At 43.8% G+C, this 19,323-nt stretch overlaps 2 protein-coding genes across 2 annotated transcripts; one reads left to right on the top strand and one right to left on the bottom strand.

Annotated features, from left to right (window-relative positions):
• Nucleotides 1–2,277: 2,277 nt before the first annotated feature.
• Nucleotides 2,278–3,229, bottom strand: LOC133903768 (uncharacterized). The gene has a single exon (XM_062345228.1). It carries the CDS (start codon nt 2,885–2,887, stop codon nt 2,537–2,539), a length of 351 nt encoding a protein of 116 aa, XP_062201212.1. The 5' UTR covers nt 2,888–3,229; the 3' UTR covers nt 2,278–2,536.
• An 11,447-nt stretch (nt 3,230–14,676) lies between these two features.
• On the top strand, nt 14,677–18,160 carry LOC133903338 (actin-2). The gene is made up of 5 exons (XM_062344662.1): nt 14,677–14,879; nt 16,300–16,380; nt 16,486–16,879; nt 17,155–17,768; nt 17,858–18,160. The coding sequence occupies exons 2-5, from the start codon at nt 16,321–16,323 to the stop codon at nt 17,921–17,923; spliced, it is 1,134 nt and encodes a 377-aa protein (XP_062200646.1). The 5' UTR covers nt 14,677–14,879; nt 16,300–16,320; the 3' UTR covers nt 17,924–18,160.
• Nucleotides 18,161–19,323: the final 1,163 nt, after the last annotated feature.

The following is a 19,323-nucleotide window of genomic DNA, read 5'->3' as shown; positions in this document are numbered from 1 at the left end:
TCCGAGGTTTTTGGCGTTGAAGTGCTCATCCACTGACAAAGATAAGAGTGGTTGTGCACTAGAAATTTCAGTACAACGCCATGGTTCCAGCATCCGTGGGCTGAGTAGAATCTTGGAAAAATAGTGGAATCGCACAGAAATGCTAAGGCCAACTCTAGCAGCATCGGTGGGCTGTATCACTGTACTGACGATTTTACTTCTCTTGCCATCCCGCATCCGACTCCAACAAAGAAGGCAAAGTTGCTTTTTTCAGTGCTACAGGGAAACAGATGGCAGCCGGAATTGACAAATTTGTTGATGCAAAAAGAAGTATGTATCACTGTTCATAGAGTATGCGTGTGGGTCTGAAAGCAGGAGGAAAATAATAGAAGTTAGTAAATATAGTAATTGCTGGAGATGAAATAATAGAGGATAGGAGTATTGTAATAGTGTTATGGTGATGTATTTTTAAATATCTATTGAAATTTGGCTTAAGAGGCAACAGGTAAGTCAGGTTGATCACTTTGCTGCCGAAACTGCTTCCTTGCACCGAGGCTGGTCTAGTAGCCTTAGGAACATCTGTTCTTTCTTTCTCTGAACTATTCTTGTTTTCTTTGAATTGAAAAAACTTTATTTTGTTCATATAAGCTGCTGGGAATATTTATTTGCTAATTTTCGCAGCTTGAGTACGCTACGGTCACAGAAAAAACCACTCGTTATAGGGAGCAACTTTCTTTCAACAACAGATCCAGAATAGTACACTGGGTTGATACATTATAGGTAATCGAAGGAATTATGAATCGTAATACAACAGCATAATGCTTAAATATTATTTTGAACCAAGACATTATGCTTAAAGAGTGAAGATTAGTTCGATGGACAATAATAAGATATAACGACTCGCTGTGGCGCTGTCGGCGACCGTTGTGTTGGAGGGTGTGAATGTGTGATGGCCACTGCAAGTCTCGCAGAGGACACAGTGATGGTGGCGGCGGATGCAGTGGCTGCGTGCTGTGCTGAGGACGATGTGACCGGGGCGGTGGTGATGACGGCTACGGTGGTGGAGAGCCCAATGGTTATATGTCGCCCTTCAATATATTTTTTCATCCTCTCTTTTCCTCTAAAACTAAGATATACCTAACACCTGACCTAACATATAATCATCTTCCTCGGTTGTCTCCAACCAAGCTTTACGGTTGCACAACCATTACAAATTTATAGTAAGTCATCAATTAGAGTTCTATTTTTATTTCGTCAAAATCTCAGGACCAATCCTGTTTGGACGGCAGCGTGTACCTAAGCGGGCCTGGCTTGGGTGGCAGCATGTACCTAAGTGGGCCTGGCTTGGGCGCCGGCGGTGCCTTCGCTGGCCTGCCCAGTACAACAACTGGCCACATCACATTTGCGGTGGATAGAGCGATCAGGGTGGCAAAGACCTTGAACGGTCTCATGGTGGCCAAGAACGGCTGCTGCTTTAGTGATGTGACGAGCTCATTTTATAATATTCTCTCTAGTCTGAAATAAGTGTTATTTTGAATTACGTGTAGTTAACTATTTTAAATTTTGATTATAAATTATTTTAAGTTTGAATACTTGAAAATAACATGGATAGATTTGTCTAAAAATAATTTTCATAATAATATATTTTTAGTATATTTTATTAATATAATACAACAAAAAGTATTAATTAAAATTGTATTTTAGGGATCGTATCGATGTTTAAAATGATATTTATTTCGTACTAGATGGACTAAAACTTGAACGGTTGACTTGGATTTGTTTGGAGAATCTCAGGCAAATGCAATGCATGCCCCCCTTGAGATTGGCACGCACACATGGATGCAATCAATGAATTTTTGGCCTGGCTTGCGCAAGTCATGCGTTTCGGTGATTCTTGGGGTCAGCACGTTCTTTGCTACAAAAGGATTTGATTCTTTTTGTTCCAAGCTTCACCAGAGTAACAAAAGTCAATCGTAGTGCGGAGTGCGGGTTTCATTCAATGGCGGACTATCCATGAACTAAAAAACCTTTGTTGTGTAAACGTACCTGCATCAAACTTCTCCCAACCAATCATTTCTTTCTATCAAAAACCATTGTTGCATTAACGTAGACTGTGGGGAAAATTTTTGCTGCTGATTTTGCGAGACAGAATTCAATTTAATCTTCACATGCAGACATGCAGTAACAAAACCAAAGCTGTGCGTGAATGAATTCTTTGAAAAACAGATCTGTACACTTCATGTTACGTTCTGGACTAACCAAAGAGATTGAACATTCCAAAAGAAGGGGGGAGGGGTGCAAAGAGGTTGAAATTATGTATCACGATAAGACAAATTATGCATAAGGATCATAAGCTAACTAAACTGGTTACAAGAGTGAGGACTAGTTGCCTGTGAACTGGATGAACAGCAAGATCTAATGGTGCCCAACAATTCGGGTTACAGTCGATTGAAAACTCCAAACTAAAGAACACTACCAAATTAAAGCCCGGGCTAACTACGATACAGGGAATGGAACGCCAACAATCCAGTCATTTGCTACACTGCTAGAGCTACAGCTACGAGCATGGAAGCGGTGGTGGCGGCGGCGGGGGTGGCGGATGATATGGCCTTATTCTGGACCGTGGAGTTCCGGGACGCGGCGGAGGCGGAGCAGCCACTGGTGTCCTCCAGCCAAGAGGCCTCAACGGCAGCACCGGAGCTTCTCCACGGTGATGATGGTGACCAGAACGTGAAGGCGGCGGCGTGGGGAATGCGTGGCGAGCCGGAGCCTGACCCTGATCATGAGCTGAGCCGCTTGCATTGGCAGCTTGGTGCCGCCCGCTCCCGGTGCTCCTTTGCTCGGCTCTCGAACAGACCAGAGCTACTGCCAGGATTAGGACGGCAACCAGGCGACATGAGAGTGTCATGTTGGTGTTGTTCTGCTTTCAACTTGTTCTATGGTGATGGCCTCTCTAGCTATATCTTTAGCTCTACTCACAAAAGGAAAAGTAGCTCAGACACACTGGCCTGCCTTGGAGGCGTGTTCTTGGGTGCTCTGGCTGTTATTTTCAATCGCCTGTCCCACCGTGGTACCAATGGATGTGCATGGCACATGACTGCGACTCATGCCCTCGGGGTGTGCAGAGCCCTGGTCGCGCTTGCTAGCTAGCAGCTCTGATCTGTGAAGTGAACGCATCCAGAGTTTTGCCGTGAACTGGGAACACCACGCTGGCAGTGTGTTCGCCTTGGCGGGTGAACTGCACGCGCGGTGCTGGTTCCGTTGGGCTCGGCACAACGGCTTGCATTCGAAGAGCGCAGAGTCGCTACGGTTTAAAAGGATGATCAGGTGATCTCCGGAAAGTAGGCGATGTTGGAACCTGATGTTCAGATTGTTGTGAACTTCTGCCGACCGGTTCCTGGTTGCAGACAGCCAAGAAATGCCAATTTGCATGAGAACACGGGCGCGCCGCTGTTAAAAGACGCCGCGAGACAAACAAACTGTGTAAAACTTGTGAATACATAACCACAGCCAGCTACATCTGCAAATGCATGCACGCATGTACAATGAGGGCTGTTTGGATTGGGCTCCGGCTCACCCCACCAAATCGTTGGCTAGCCAAAAAATTGACGGACGATTTGGCCACCGCCGTTCCGCCGGCGCGCGGTCACAAAAATAAACTAGCGTGTGGGTGCAGGGGCGTCGGCGGCCATCTAAACACACGTGTAGGCACACAATCAACACCAAAGAATTGCTCCGGTGAAGCAGGGCGTCGATCCAGACAGACTCATTTTGTAACTCCCATCCATTGGCTTCTCACCGGGGTACGCACGGTGGCCACGCCGCCTTGTGCTGCGCGGACGACGCCGGCGGTGGGGGCGGGAAGCTCCTGGTGTGAATATTCACGTGCCGCCACCGCCCAGACGTCGCGTCATCTTGTCCTCTTCCTAAATACGTGACATATAGGCATGTTCCAGCATGGTTGATTGGATCGGGGCTGGAATTCTTGCCGGGATAACACATCGGGCAGTAACCCGGCACTAGTTTAAAGCGTGACGAGACAACCGGTCTTTGTTTGCTACTCCATACAACGTTCAGGGGTTGCAAGAAACGCCAGGGCGCCAGGCGCCTCTGGTGTCTTGCTGTCGGTCGGCCGTAGCGCAGTTTTTCTTTGCAGCCACGTCCAGGCTCCAGGCTGGCCGTTCTTGCAGCCGGTGGGCGATGTGCCGTGCAAGATTTGCGTCAGAAACATAGGATAGGACTATAGGAGTAGCAAGCGACAGCGAGCGTGCCGCTCGAACTGGAACCGGCCCCTCTGACCTTGGCAAGGGAAGTCATGGATGCCCCAGTAGTTGGATCGAGAAGAGATGGACGAGATTTTCATCGGTATAGCACACTTCAGCATTGCTACAGTATACCTGCTACAGTAAAAACGGCACAATATTTTTTGACAGTGCCCGTGCTGCAATAAAATACTGCAAGTTACTGTTTATGCTCTCACAGAGTACCGTTCATCGCACTGTAGTTTTCAACATGTCACTGTCAGCACTCGCTTACTCGTGCCTGCTGGCACTATTAGGCACAAGACATCGCACAAATCTTTTAATGTGCGCAGTACAGATCGGAATCCTACGCAGTCAGTGGTAACTACAAGGATCTACAGTAACGTACGCTACAGTGATCTGCATCGACTCCTCTCTACTGCATAGGATCCGAATCCGCGCGTCACCCCTAATGGGCCCTTGGCCATCTTAGACGAACCCACGCGCATGCATGCGCTTTTTTTTAATATTTGCAAAAGTACATGTATATTTTAAAATACTGTATATCTAGATTATCGTCGTCCGTTGGTATAATCCTTTCAATGAACAGCACCTTTTAAAAAATAAAGATATCGCTCTTCCAATAGACGACAACTTAAAAAATAAAAAAAAATCGTGTTTCAATATTTTGAGAGCAACATACTGTCACGAACCTCAGATGATCTAATCACTCGAATTAACTCACAAACACCAAATTCCCTCAAGTTCGGTATTTATATTGCCATCACCAAATCCGAGCACAGAGAGATACAAATGGGAGAGAGATCAGTTCAGAGGAGAGGGGGGAGAAGACTAAGAATGGAAGCAGAGGGAGGAGGTCCAAAGCCAGGGAATAGAAGAAGGAGCCGAAGGTAGAAGAAGGACCGAGGTTGGGGAAGAATAGTAGAGGGAAAGAGAGCCGGTTCGTCTCATTTCTTCAATAGCTTCAGCTATTGGCCCTTGCTTCCCTTTTGTATATGCTTCCTAAGAGATGGGCCCCACCTATCAGTCAGGTCATGACATTCCTCCTCCTTGAAATTCGGCTTGTGCTCAATCCGATATTGCGATGGACTTGCGACGCTGGACAGCGCTGCTCGTGACATGCATCTCCTGAGCATAGCCTAACCTCGCACCATGCTGCTACTGCAGTAGTCTGCCTCTATCAAACACAAACGAACCCCTCAAGCAAATGGTGCTTGCCGACACCTTCTTTTTGTCGCACCATGCTCTGAGGTAGCCAGTTTCAAACCAGGTAGTGGCCTCAGCACCAGGTTCCAGCTTCTGCTGAGCCAAATTAATCCACGAGCGTCGACTACCGATGGAGCTGGATCGCGCAGTGTTAACAACCCACCAGAACACTCATAATATGTGTATGGATATATGCAGTGTTTAATCACAGATATACACCGGAGTTCATCACCGGCAACAGCCAGGATGCCGCCGCCGTCTATCAAGGTTCTTCTTCCTCTCCAAGTTCTCCTCTCTCTACCGTGCTCTCTGCCTTTTGTTGCCACGCTCCTCCTTGCACTCCTGTGTGGGCCTCTCACACTACCCAGTTCCCGCCCGTATACTTTGGTTTGGGCCTGCAAGCGCGCCGGCCACGGCCAAATGCTTACTGGTCGATGTCGCCACCATCCTTTTCAGGTTCGTCCAGTGCCTCATGCTGGGTTGCCCTCCTCTGCTCGTCGTTCTTCAGTACCTCAGTGCTGACATCCTCCCCTCCTTGTGAACCGGCTTGCCCCCAAGCCGGTGCATCCGGGTAGCAACGACACAGATGCTCCATGTTCTCCCACGTAGCCATGGGATGATGGCCACTCAGACCATTTGACCAGAACTTGGGGCACCACGCGACCCGCCACCGAACGCAGGCACTGATCAAGAATCATAGCAGGAACTTATAAGTTAAAAGAACTATCCGGTAGAGATGGACTAACCTGAGTTGTAGGAGCAATGGCTTTCTTCAACCGAGACACAAGAAAAATTGGATGAACTGAACTGAAAGGTAGTAATGCCAATTTGTAAGCCACTTTGTTCACTTGTTGAATGATCTGAAAGGGTCCAAAGTAAAGAAATGACAATTTGTAATTGGTACGGTGGGTGACCGAGGATTGAACATATGGTTGAAGCTTCAAATAAACATATTCACCAACTGCAAACTGGCTCTCAATTCTCTTTTGATCTGCTTGAGTTTTTGTTCTGTGTTAAGCACGCTACAGGTGTTGATGAACTACTTGAGTCATCAACTGTCTTTCAGAAAGCCATTCTTTCAAATCTGGGATTGCACAGGCCTCAGTGACATCATAGCCAAAGTGTTTTGGTGGATGACAATTAAGTACTTCAAAAGGAGATCGGCCAAGTGCAGTATGATAACTTGAATTGTACCAAAGTTCAGCTAATGATAACCACTTGCTCCATTTTGTTGGACAAGCATGGACAAAGCAACACAAATAAGTTTCTAAGCACTGATTAACACGCTCCGTTTGACCATCCGGTTGAGGGTGATAAGCACTACTTATACGTACCTGAGTTCCTGTCAATCTAAACAATTCTTGCAAAAATAGACTGGTGAACATTCTATCTCTATCTGAAACAATGGATTATGGCATGCCATGGAGTTTAAAGATGTTATGCATATAAGCTGATGCTACTATGAGAGCTGTGAGTGGGTGTGCAAGAGGAAGGAAATGAGCATATTTGGAGAATTTATCAACCACCACTAAAATACAATTGAACTGACCCGATTTTGGGAGGCTTTCGATGAAGTCCATAGACACCATTTACCAAGCACGGGCTAGAATAGGTAATGGTTGCAAACATCTTGGATATTTGCTTCTCTCAGGTTTAGCTTGTTGACATGTTTGAATGCCTTTTTAAGACGAGGCCAAGCAAATATCCCCTTTACTCATCTATAAGTAGCATGGAATCCAGAGTGACCCCTAATACTGCTAGCATGAAGAGCTTCTAAGACTTTGTTTTGCAATAAAGAGTTATTGCCCAACCATACTCTCTATTTGTATCTGATCAATCCATTATACAAACTGAAATGTTTCAATGTATGTCTGGAAGAAAGTGTAGTAATGATCTTTTGCCGAACGCAGCCCAACAACACATCTTCTAACCACATTGGTTTGATAGTTGAAAGAGCAAAACAATTGGCAACTTGATGGTCATCTGCAAAATTAGGTATCCTGGACAATGCATCAGTAGCTTGATTTTCTACCCCCTTTTTATACATGAGTTTGTATTGCAATCCCAGTAGCTTGATCAAAGCCTTTTGCTGCCAGGGTGTAGTGGCTCTTTGATCATCCAAATGAATGAGACTTCTTTGATCAATTTTGATTACAAATTCAACATGAGTCAGATATGACCTCCAATGTTTAATAGCAAACAAAATAGTCAAGCATTTCTTCTCATAGATGGATAACCCTCTTGTTGCAAAAGGCTTTACTGGGTCCTAAGGCTTTACTGATAAAAGTAATGGGATGACCCTCTTGTTGCAAATCTGTCCCATCCCCTTCTCACTAACATCTGTTTCTATGACAAAAGTCTTCTTAAAATCAGGTGCTAGTACATGTGCTGTTGTTAAGGCATGTTTCAAGGCCTGAAAAGCTTCTTCAGCTTGAGATGTCCAAGTGAACACAGTCCCTTTTTTTTTAACAGATTTGTCAATGGTTTGCTAATAATACCATAATATTTGATAAATTTTCTATAATACCCTGACATGCCAAAAACTTCTAACATCTTTAGGATTAGTAGGTGTGGGCCAATTCCGAACAGTAAGTACCTTGTTTGGATCTGTAGAGACACCTATCTTGCTGATCACATGGCCAAAAAATTCCAGTTGTTACTGAGCAAAAGAATGCTTAGACAGCTTCAAATGAAGTTGGTGCTGTTGTAAGAGTGAAAGTACTTGTTGCAAATGAGAGGTGTGTTCCTTCATGGTAGAACTATAGACCAATATTTTATCAATGAAAACAACTACGCATTTTCTCAACAAAGGAGCCAAAACAGAATTCATAATACTTTGGAAGGTGGTAGGGGCACCTGTTAGACCATAAGGCATCACTTTATACTCATAATGTCCATTATGGGTTTGAAATGCAGTCTTGTATTCTTCTCCCTCCTTAATTCTTATCTGATGGTAACCTGCTCTATGATCCAATTTGCTAAAGATAGTAGCCCCAGATAATTCATCAAGTAGTTCATCTATCACAGATAGAGGGTACTTATTCTTCACTGTATAAGCATTAAGTCGTCTATAATCCACACATAGATGCCAACTACTATCTTTCTTTCTCACAAGAAGAACAGGAGAAGCAAAAGGATTGGCACTATGTTGTATAACTCCATTTTTCAGCATCTCAGTCACTTGCGCCTCTATCTCATATTTCTGCTTTGGATTATATCGATAGGGACAAAGCCTAAATGGTTGAGCACTTGGCAACAGAGGAATGCTATGATCCAAGCTTCGTTTTGGAGGAAGACCTTGAGGTTCTGTGAACAAGTCAGCAAACTGTTGTAAGAGTGCTTGTACTACTGAAGGGATTGCCTGCTCTGAGTGAACTTCCTCTACTGCATATAATTCCAATATCTGCAAGAGAGAGTCCTGCTGGATACAAGCTTCTAATTATTTCATGGACATCAAGACACAACTAGTAACAATAGGGATAATTCCTTAGAGAGTGATAACTGACTGTTTAAACAGAATAACATAGTTTATGGGTCCAATCCACCCTCATGGGACTATGTTGCTCTAGCCAATTCATGCTAACACCACATCATAACACCCTAAGGGTAGTATTTTGAAATTTGAGAAAAAGGTATGTCCTTGACAAAACCAATTACAAATAGGTAATTATTGAGTACACAACAATATACCTCCATCAGCCACCCTTACTTTCACTGGTTGAGCTAAGGTGTGAACTGTTGGTACCTTGTGTAACAAATAAGAGCTCAAGAAAATAGAGGAGCTACCAGAATCAATGAGCATTAAAACTTGGATGTTGCCGAGATAACCATATAGTCTAATAATGTTACAGGATTCAGTACCTGTAACTGTTTGCTTTGAGATGGACATCAATTGTTCCCCTTGTTCTAAACATTTCTCCCATTTCTGACATTCACCAGGCATCCTTTTCATCAGACTTAGCTAGCAATACCCACATTTCTTCTACCACATGTAGTGGTACCGCAGATGAACATTTGTGGGTGTGACTCCATTTCTCCCTAGAAGTATAACATGACTCCTTTGATCTTATGTAGTTTCTTAAAGCAGACAAACGATCTTCAATCTTTTTGTTACGCCCACTGTTAGTTATGGGGCTTTTCTTGTCTTCAGAGATTGCACTGGTCCCAGATCACCTATTATTTGTTGATGGTGGTGATGACAATGGGAAGGAAGGTTTAATTGAAGTTGGAGCCACATAACCCGGAGTTGGTTTGGGCCAATGCTCAGTAGTATCACCCTTGCTTCCAGACCTCTTATTGGACTGGTTGAGAACCTCCTCCTGCAACAAAGCCAAAGAACTCGCAGTATCCAAATCCAAAGGTATTTGAATCACAACAACAGATCTAATGTTCTCCTTAAGACCATAAATAAATCTGGTAGTGAGAACAGTAGCATTCAAGGTTGCATCATAAGCCATCAACTAATGAACTAGATTATCAAATTGTTCAATACACTCTCCTACTGTGCCCACTTGATGGATATGGAAAAACTGGCAAATGAGTTGGTGATATTAATCCCTACCGAAGCAAGGACACAGAGATAAACACAATTCCTCCCAATACATATGACACACACGATGTTCTATTGATTGCAACCAAAAAGTAGTTGAGCCATCAAAGTGCATTATAGCCAATTTCACCCACATTTCCATAGGGATCCCATACAATTCAAAGAAGGTCTCATAACGTGTCTTCCACATTATTGGATTACTACCATTAAATTTGAGGAAATTGAGATGGGGAAAAGTTGCTCCCAATCACTGAGCCACACTGGACAGATTGCAAGTAGAAAAGCTAGAACCCATGGTGTTGTGGTCAAATGGTGACACACCTGTGACCGGAGGCAGGAATAGGGTGGTGAACACCACCCCTTCCCTAGTCCTCCGGTGAGCATGAAATTGGCGGTGGCCATCGGGCCTAGGCGCCTCCTCGAAGGAAGAATACCCCAGATGAGCAGGATCTAACGTCTCAAAGGTTCTCTTCTCTGATTTTGATAGCAATTCGTCGATCTTGACCCTCAACTCTGCTACTGATTGCTGTAGATCGGTGGCATTCGTCTCCATGCCCGGTCGCCAGGCATTTGCTACTGCTTGTGAGGTGGTGACTTATTGCATCACCCCCTGCATGTCGCCCACGACCCAACTCATCTGATTCATCCTCGAGCTCCACTTCTCGTCCAATGCCGTCATCATCGCGCTGCTAGAATCCTCTCCCCTCGGAGCCATGGCTTGCAAACGCGATTGAAGGCGAGTCCGATGATCGTGAGGTGGATCCCGGATTGGCTCTGATGCCCAAATGTTAATAACCCACCGGAACACTCAGAATATATGTATAGATATATGCAGTGTTTAATCATAGGTATACACCGGAGTTCATTACCGGCAACAACTGGGATGCCGTCGCCGCCTATCAAGGCTCTTCTTCCTCTCCAAGTTCACTTCTCTCTACTGTGCTTTCTGCCTTTTGTTGCCGCGCTCCTCCTCGCACCACCGTGTGGGCCTCTCACACTACCCCGTTCCCACCCATATACTTTGGATTGGACCTGCAAGCGCGCGGTAATGGCCCAGTGCTTCCTGGTCGATGTCACCACCATCCTCTTCAGGTTTGTCCAGCGCCTCCTGCCAGGCCGTCCTCCTCTGCTCGCCGTTCTTCAGTACCTCAGTGCTGACACGCGGGCTGGCGGAGTGCACGGCGCGGCGGCTGGGCTGGTGAAGCTGCCGCGGTGGAATCGGCTTGGCAGTTGGCACTCGTCGTGCTCCGCAGCCGCCATTCCGTTCGGAGCGGGACGTGAGTGGCCCGGGGAACGTCCGTTGCGTGGCGCGGGTGCACTGGGGTGGCGAGTCGCGTCGCGCAGTCGCACGCTAGTCACTCTACCATGTTCACGAGGCCCGTACCCCATAGCGGGGCATAACTCATAAAAGAAGGCAAGAACTAACACAGCCATTCGTGAGACCGGGCTAGGTGCAGTTCCAGGTTAATTTACTGACGGCTTACTCTGAAAATTAACGTCATACAAACTCATATGTAAATGAATTCACTGTCAATGCAGTGTTCTTTTCTCGCCTGGTTCTGAAAAAACAAGCGGAATGAATCACGGGAAGATGAAAAGTCGAGTGGCACCGAAGCAAGCAGCAGGTGCCGTAGAAAGACGGGGAGAAACGTTGGCACGGTGGAGGAGTTGCCGTAAAGCTACGAAAACGAAGCAAAAAAGCGGGCAGGAAAAGGTCGCCGTCCACCCGCTTTTGCCTGTTCCTTGCTGGCCCCGCGCCACCGTCCTCCCGCCGGCCGGCCGCCTCCGCTTTCATGGCATGTGCTCATTTTTCCCCCTTCTCTTCTAATCCTACCTAGTACCAACCAACTCAAAGAGCTGACAGCTCAAGGCATGCGACAAGGAAAAAAGATGCTAGAGTAGTACTAGTAGGATGTAGCAGCAGTCGATGGAGATGGCAACAATAACTTAAAAAAAATATATAGGTAATAATACTATAGCTTAAGTGGAGAAACAACAAGAGGATTTATAGTTCTGATCTGGATTAATAAATATCAAAGATATTTTTCTTAGCTATGAAAATTTTAAATTACAAAATGGTACTCAAATCCTTTTCTAAGAGGATATATGGTTGGGTTCATCCACTTTGAATGAGCAATATCCCATCTTATATAGTGTTGCTAATAGACAACATGCTACTATTTCGAAAGTTACTAGTTATGAACCGAACAATATTTATTTTTAAAGATATTTGATTGGGAACATATTAGAAGCTTAGAACAGTATCATAGCTAAGGTAGCTAACATCGGACTTATGGATGAACCGGATCGTTTTAGCTGATCTCTACACCAGAATGAACAATTTCTAGTTCATTCCATGTACAAAGCAATGCTCGATGATAACATTATACAAAGCAACAATTTCTTATGGTGTTTATATCTTTTACTAAAGATAAAGATTTTTTTTATACTTACTTAGAGAGGTGATACTTACAAAAGATAACTTAAAAAGACGAAATTGGCAAGGTAATGAAAGTTGCTGTCTTTGTAATTGTAATAAGACAATTCAACATATTTTTTTTATTGCCACTTTGCTAAATTCATTTGGAGATTGCCCAAATTTCTTTTGGTTTATGACAGCTAACAAATGTTGCTAATCTGTTCAGGTCATGGCTAAACGGAATTGGGAAAAATCTCAAGAAACAAATTATTGCTGGAGTATCTGTCATTTGTTGGGCAATTTGATTTTACCAGAATGATATTATTTTTGACAAAGCATCAAAACTTTCTTCTATGCAGGTTATCTATATAAGTACATACTGGATTAGCTTTTGATCATTACTCTAAAAGGAGGAGGACATAGATTCGATGAGAGCAGCATGTCGTCGTTTGGAGACCATTTGATGGATATTTTCGTCAAATTTGGATGCAGATTTAGCAATAAATTAAATGTTTAATGATGAACATGACTATTTGGTTAAATCTTCCCTTAGTTGTGTATGTGTTGGCCTTTGGGTAGATGGAGTTTACTCCGAAGCCACAACTTTTGTAACAAAGTTTGGTCATATATATCATCAGATATAGAGACCGGGATATCTTTATTAACTTAACAAAATAAACTCTCTTTATAAAAAAGCAGCAGTTGATGGAGTCCTTAACAACGGCTGCTGACTTTGTGGCTGTGCCTCGAAAGCAAAATTGCTATGGCCGTCGTATAAGGTTGCATCGATGTACGTGAGGTTTTCATATGGAGAGGAGTATTGGGTGCAAGCAGTACAATTATACTTTAATTTTCAAGCGACATAAAAGCACATCTTCTTGAAATCGGGAGATATAGCTAATGTCAGTATGACATATTTATAGAAAAAATATCTCTTGTAACATTATTGATATCGGTATTTACTGCAATAGTTTATTCTATTACTATGTGAGGGTTTGTTTTAGAGCACATGTGAAAAATCTAGGTTTTATATAGATACTTGTACAAACATTTTTTTTCGAGTGTGTCTTACGATTTGCTTTGTGGGATAATCCTTACACATGTTTAAACGAGACTACAGTGCCCTATGCTATCTTTGATTATATTTTTGTAATGATTTGATTTCATAACACTTTCGAAAACCGCCTATAGTAAATAATAGCATCACATAATATGGCATCACTAATAACCATCAAGGTGTGTTAGTTTCACCACAAAACAAGATCTTAAAATTATTCTACCTCAAATTATAAGGGTGTATTTAGTTGGAGTACAAGATTTGATAGGTTACAGCTATCACTGTTTTCAGAGATAAGGCTATCCAAATTATCTGTTTAGATGTGGATAGGATGAATCAATTTTATATTTGGTTGGATGAATGAGTACGGATATGATGAGAATAATTAACTAAATTATATCTCTTAATATCAAATAATAATAGTTTATTGTACATAAATAAGTCCGCACTAACACTTATCAACATTAATCTTACCATACTAATTACTAATTAACAACAAGCATGTTAATTATCACTAATTGTACTCTAACTGATATAATCATCCACTAATAAACACACTAATGAGTGCTAATCAGTACTAAGCAACACTTATCAGCCATATTTTTTATAATATTAAATACTAATTAGTAATACAATATGCTTAATCTATCACTAATTATTTTACTAATAATCAAAATTAGACAAGAATGAATAGCCTCATCCGGTCAAAAGAACCGGCTCAATATAGGAAATATTTCTCAATATGAATAGTCATATCAAGATAAATCAGTCATATCCCATCACCCTGTACTTCAAACCAAATACACGTTAAGATCCATGAGCCTTAACCCTTTTTTTAACCTCTTTGTTCACCATCTGTGCTTGGGTACATCCGGGCATGTGCACGTAAGATCATTCTCAATCATTTTTTTTATTTCGTTATCCTTTTATTCTTCTTTTGTTTGTATTTACTTTATTTTTCTTTATTTTTAATAAAAAAATTTCGAAAGGATTCGTAAAAGAAATGGAAGGAAATCCTATTTTAAAGAAAATGATATTAGTAATTATTTTAAAAAATAGTAAAAGAAAACTGTAAGAATCTTTTCGCGAATAAAGTGAATCCGTTCGGCATAGTTTAAGGGTGGATAAGCCGAAAGAAAAAATGTGGTTTCCTAGCGTGGGCCCCAGCGCCCAGGTGGGCGAATTATTCCCCGTTTGGCACGGCCGGACCGGAGAGACAGCAGCGCGCCTCCCCCCTCCAAACTTTCCAGTGCGGCACCGGCCTCTTTACACCTCATTGCCACCGCCAGCCACCGTCGCCACGCCCTATATCTCACCCTCCTCGCCTCTCCCTCGCTCGCCTCCCTCCCACGCTTCGTGCCGCCGCCGCCGCCTCCTCGTCCCCGCCGGGTGGTTTCTCGGGCTCAGGTGAGCGTTCCGCTCCCCTCTCTCTCTCGATCGAGGGTCCCTTGCAGTAGTTCTTTAATGCTGCCGTCTCTTGTTGCTGCCGAGGAAGATTGTTTAGATGTCAAGAGGTTGGGTGGTAGGGATGCAGCGCAGTGGCCTTTGCCTGTTGTCCTGGGTTCTGGTTGACTGCCAGGTGCTGGATCCGTAGCAGGAGTAAGGGTCCCAAGGTTGCTGAGATTTTCTTGGTGACCATTCCCTTGTGACGGTTGTGGATGCTTCGATCTTGTGTGTTAAGGTGACGAGTCGTATTACAGTAGATCTCTTGGAAATTTTGTGGCGTGGTACTAGTTTGTGTTAATGGATGTCTAGTCCTTCTGAATTGCAAGTGAACTATGCAGGGTTCCTTGTGCTTAGAAAGGGAATTTGTGATCTTACTATCTTAGTGTTCAGAGTCGGTTTGCTTGTAGTAACCACGAAACTGTATTGTTTTTTCGTCTGAAGCTTCAAACAGTATGGTGGAAAAAATATTCTTATTTTTGTTTCAATGCTTGGTTGATGCGACGAGCGAATTCGTTTCATGTGCCAATCCAATTTTTGGGCAATTTTTGTGCTTCTATAGAACATAGTTGGTTACAAACAAGTATGGCCAAATATTGCTTTATGACTTCTCGAAATTAAAAACAAACATGTCCTATAATTGAAAATTGCCAGTCCACAAATCATGGAGATGGAATTCTTTCCCCCAAAAGGGGAAAGGGTCATGAAGCTAGTGTATTGTAAATGGGTGCACTTGGGAAAATTCGTTGAGCTGCTCGATGCCTCGAGCTGATCAGAAAGTGCTGAATGCCTGAATTCTTCAGATCAACAGTTGTGGGAAGTCATGACTTCGGTTCCTGTAATTGACCATGTGTTTGATCTGGACTGAATCTTCATCGATTGGCGGCATGCCTTAAGCTATTGCACAAGAGTTTGCATGCATTGGAGTTTTGGTGCTGCAGACCAGCCTCAACTGATTATGAATTCAGTCGTGTGAAATTGGGGCTTCACAACTCGAGTCCTTGTTTGCATTGTCAAGTATGGTTAATGAAATGAGTTAGAACATATACTGTCAGAAATCACAGAGTTGATTTATTTGCATATTATTTACAACTGCAATTTAATTACTTAATCTAGCATATTTGTAAGATTAGCATATTTCTGTTTACACCTAATTCTCTTTCGTTTGAATAGCACCCCTCTCACAATTGGCATTACATGTGTTTGGCTTTTGTGTTGATACATAGTACTCAAGGTAATAGATATTAGCTTGTTAAGATGCAACTCATGTGTTCTGTTGGGAGTAGTAACAGCAACTTTTCTCTCTTACTGAAATCATTTTAATGCGTATTAGTCTACAGTGTTGGCTAGTGCTCTTTCAGATAAACTGTTTTCATTCATGCAGATTGCACATCATTTAACATAAATGGCCGACGCAGAGGACATTCAGCCCCTTGTCTGTGACAATGGAACTGGAATGGTCAAGGTAATTGTGACCACTTGGCATTGCATTCTCTAATGTAAATTTTTCCGGGCAGCTGTTATAATTGGAATTCAGAAGGAGTTAAGTAATTGCTTTCATCTCTTATAGGCTGGCTTTGCTGGAGATGATGCTCCACGTGCTGTTTTCCCAAGTATAGTTGGTCGTCCACGCCACACTGGAGTTATGGTTGGGATGGGACAAAAGGATGCTTATGTTGGTGATGAGGCCCAATCCAAGAGGGGTATTCTGACTTTGAAGTACCCCATTGAGCATGGAATTGTAAGCAACTGGGATGATATGGAAAAGATTTGGCACCACACCTTCTACAATGAGCTCCGTGTAGCACCAGAAGAGCATCCAGTTCTTCTTACAGAGGCTCCTCTTAACCCTAAGGCCAACAGGGAAAAGATGACACAGATCATGTTTGAGACCTTCAGTGTTCCTGCCATGTATGTTGCTATTCAAGCCGTCCTTTCCCTATATGCTAGTGGCCGTACCACTGGTAAGTGATAAAAGAATCAGCATTTTTAGTGCACATTCTCTTTGCTGCTCTGGAATCTTAATCTAGTAGGAACAAATTGATCAATGTGAAATGTGACATTTACAAAACCAAATTGGCAGTGCGTCTTCTGAAGTACAACTAAATCAAATTCACTAGATTCTTCTGCAAAATAATATCCGGAACTAATTCTTTTCATTGCTGCATAAATGTTATCGAGGAATAAATGTTTTTTTCCCGTTGCTCAATGCTCACTGTAATTTTGTTTTGGTTAAAAGGTATTGTCTTGGATTCCGGAGATGGTGTCAGCCACACCGTTCCAATCTATGAAGGTTATGCCCTCCCACATGCCATTCTCCGTCTTGATCTTGCTGGTAGGGATCTCACTGATTCCCTCATGAAGATCCTGACTGAGAGGGGCTACTCATTCACAACCACTGCTGAGCGGGAAATTGTCCGTGACATCAAGGAAAAGCTTGCATACGTCGCACTCGACTATGAGCAAGAACTCGAGACTGCCAAGAGCAGCTCGTCAGTTGAGAAGAGCTATGAGCTGCCTGATGGGCAAGTGATCACCATCGGCGCAGAGCGATTCAGATGCCCAGAGGTCCTCTTCCAGCCATCTTTCATTGGTATGGAAGCTCCTGGAATCCATGAGACGACCTACAACTCCATCATGAAGTGCGATGTTGATATCAGAAAGGATTTGTACGGCAACATTGTCCTCAGTGGTGGATCCACAATGTTCCCTGGCATCGCTGACCGCATGAGCAAGGAGATCACTGCACTTGCCCCAAGCAGCATGAAGATTAAGGTGGTTGCTCCACCAGAGAGGAAGTACAGTGTCTGGATCGGAGGATCAATCCTTGCATCTCTGAGCACATTCCAGCAGGTAACACAATGTTCTCCAGCGGTTGTTCTGTATCCATCATTTTAATGTGTTTGAGAAATTCTGACACAAGTTTTATTTTATCTGTGCAGATGTGGATCTCAAGGGCAGAGTACGAAGAATCCGGTCCAGCTATTGTCCACAGGAAGTGCTTCTAGCCGTCATATAGTCTTGTTTCCCATCTCTACCCTTATCTAGAAGCATTTTAGCTGGCTGTCTCCAGGAGAAATGTTGGTTTGATGTCTTGTCTATGGGTGTATGTACTCTACTTAGCTCGCGGTTTTTGTGTTGCTATATACACATATCCGGTAAGATTGTGGAGTCAGTCAACACTGTATTAAGTATGTAGTTTGGATCGATATTTGATTGGATTATTCGATTCTATTGTTGCTTGGGAGCCTGGAGTGTCTATAATTTTTTTATTTGACTTTGCTTTTTCGGTAGCAGGTTTCTCTTTTGCCTGAGCAATTCTGCTGTATATGCATGTTTCTCTGACTGACTTAGCAATTTGCTCCTGCTTGTCCAGCGTATGGTCACAATGTGCATGATCGAAGGTGGATGCTGGTTGAAGAAGTGAAGTAAGATAGCTCCTACCGCGCACCGCATATGGCGGAAAACAGAAAACCAGACGAAGTGACGAGACGCTCTGTGGTTTGTCCAGCGAATGGTCGTATGCTCGAACAACTTTACAGTGAGCTGCGTTTGTGGAGTCGTACCGTTTGCCGAGCGGCGGCTGGTAATTTCTCAGTTCCTCAGTTGCCACTGGATACCCAACGCCCACACCCAAACCCATACCCGCATTGTTTGGGTAGGGTATGGGTTACCCGTTCAAATGTGGTATGGATATGGATAGGATATATGAGGTATACCCGTTTTATCCATACCCATCCCAAGAGATAACCCTCCCATTTAGGGATGGCAACGGATCATGTGCGGGCGAAGCAGATCTGAGACCTGAATCAGGATCCTGACTCGTGCTCACGAAAGGTGACGGGTAGAATATTGTCCTGTGCTCCTGCCCACCGGGTACCTGAAACCCGTGGTTTGCTCGCGGGGATGGGGTTGGCTAGGGGCGGTGCTCGGGGACGGCGGTTGAGGAGCGGTGCTTTGGGATGGGGCCGGTGATGGGTGCCGAGGGCAGTGGGCAGGGATGGCGGTGGCCAAGGGTGTAGTCTCGGGGTCTAGGGTGGCAACTTGGGGTCGGGGCGGACTTGGGTCTAGGGTGAGGTGTGCGTACGGTGACTAGGGGTGGGTGTGGCGTGGAGTGTCTGCTATGTGTGCGCTGAGACGGGTTGAGTGAGGAGGTAGGGTTAGCATGAGATGGGTTGGGTTGGAAGTATTGAACTACAGCGTGCTTAACAGGTATACTCATGGATACTCGTGGGCGGATTAAAATATCTGTACCCAGTTTGTGACTTTTGTCGAGCATTTCTATTATTGAGCTGTATGCACCATCCAGTTCGCTTAAAGGCCTAAGCTGATGAGAAAAAAATAAAAAATTCACTTATACTTCAACACTTCTTCTCACAAGGAGGCTCCCTCAGCTCTCATATATGAA

Source organism: Phragmites australis, chromosome 21 (genome assembly GCF_958298935.1).
Source record: "Phragmites australis chromosome 21, lpPhrAust1.1, whole genome shotgun sequence".
Classification (NCBI taxonomy): Eukaryota; Viridiplantae; Streptophyta; class Magnoliopsida; order Poales; family Poaceae; genus Phragmites; species Phragmites australis.
Note: the sequence above shows the minus strand (reverse complement) of the source record. Positions and strands in the feature narration are given on the sequence as shown.

Excerpts from the sequence above, each read along its gene's own strand:
- LOC133903338 (XM_062344662.1), top strand. The coding sequence starts at position 16,321 with ATGGCCGACGCAGAGGACATTCAGCCCCTTGTCTGTGACAATGGAACT. Across the intron at positions 16,880-17,154 it reads TGCTAGTGGCCGTACCACTG|GTATTGTCTTGGATTCCGGA; the intron begins GTAAGTGATAAA and ends TTTGGTTAAAAG. Across the intron at positions 17,769-17,857 it reads CTCTGAGCACATTCCAGCAG|ATGTGGATCTCAAGGGCAGA; the intron begins GTAACACAATGT and ends TTATCTGTGCAG.
- LOC133903768 (XM_062345228.1), bottom strand. The coding sequence starts at position 2,887 with ATGACACTCTCATGTCGCCTGGTTGCCGTCCTAATCCTGGCAGTAGCT.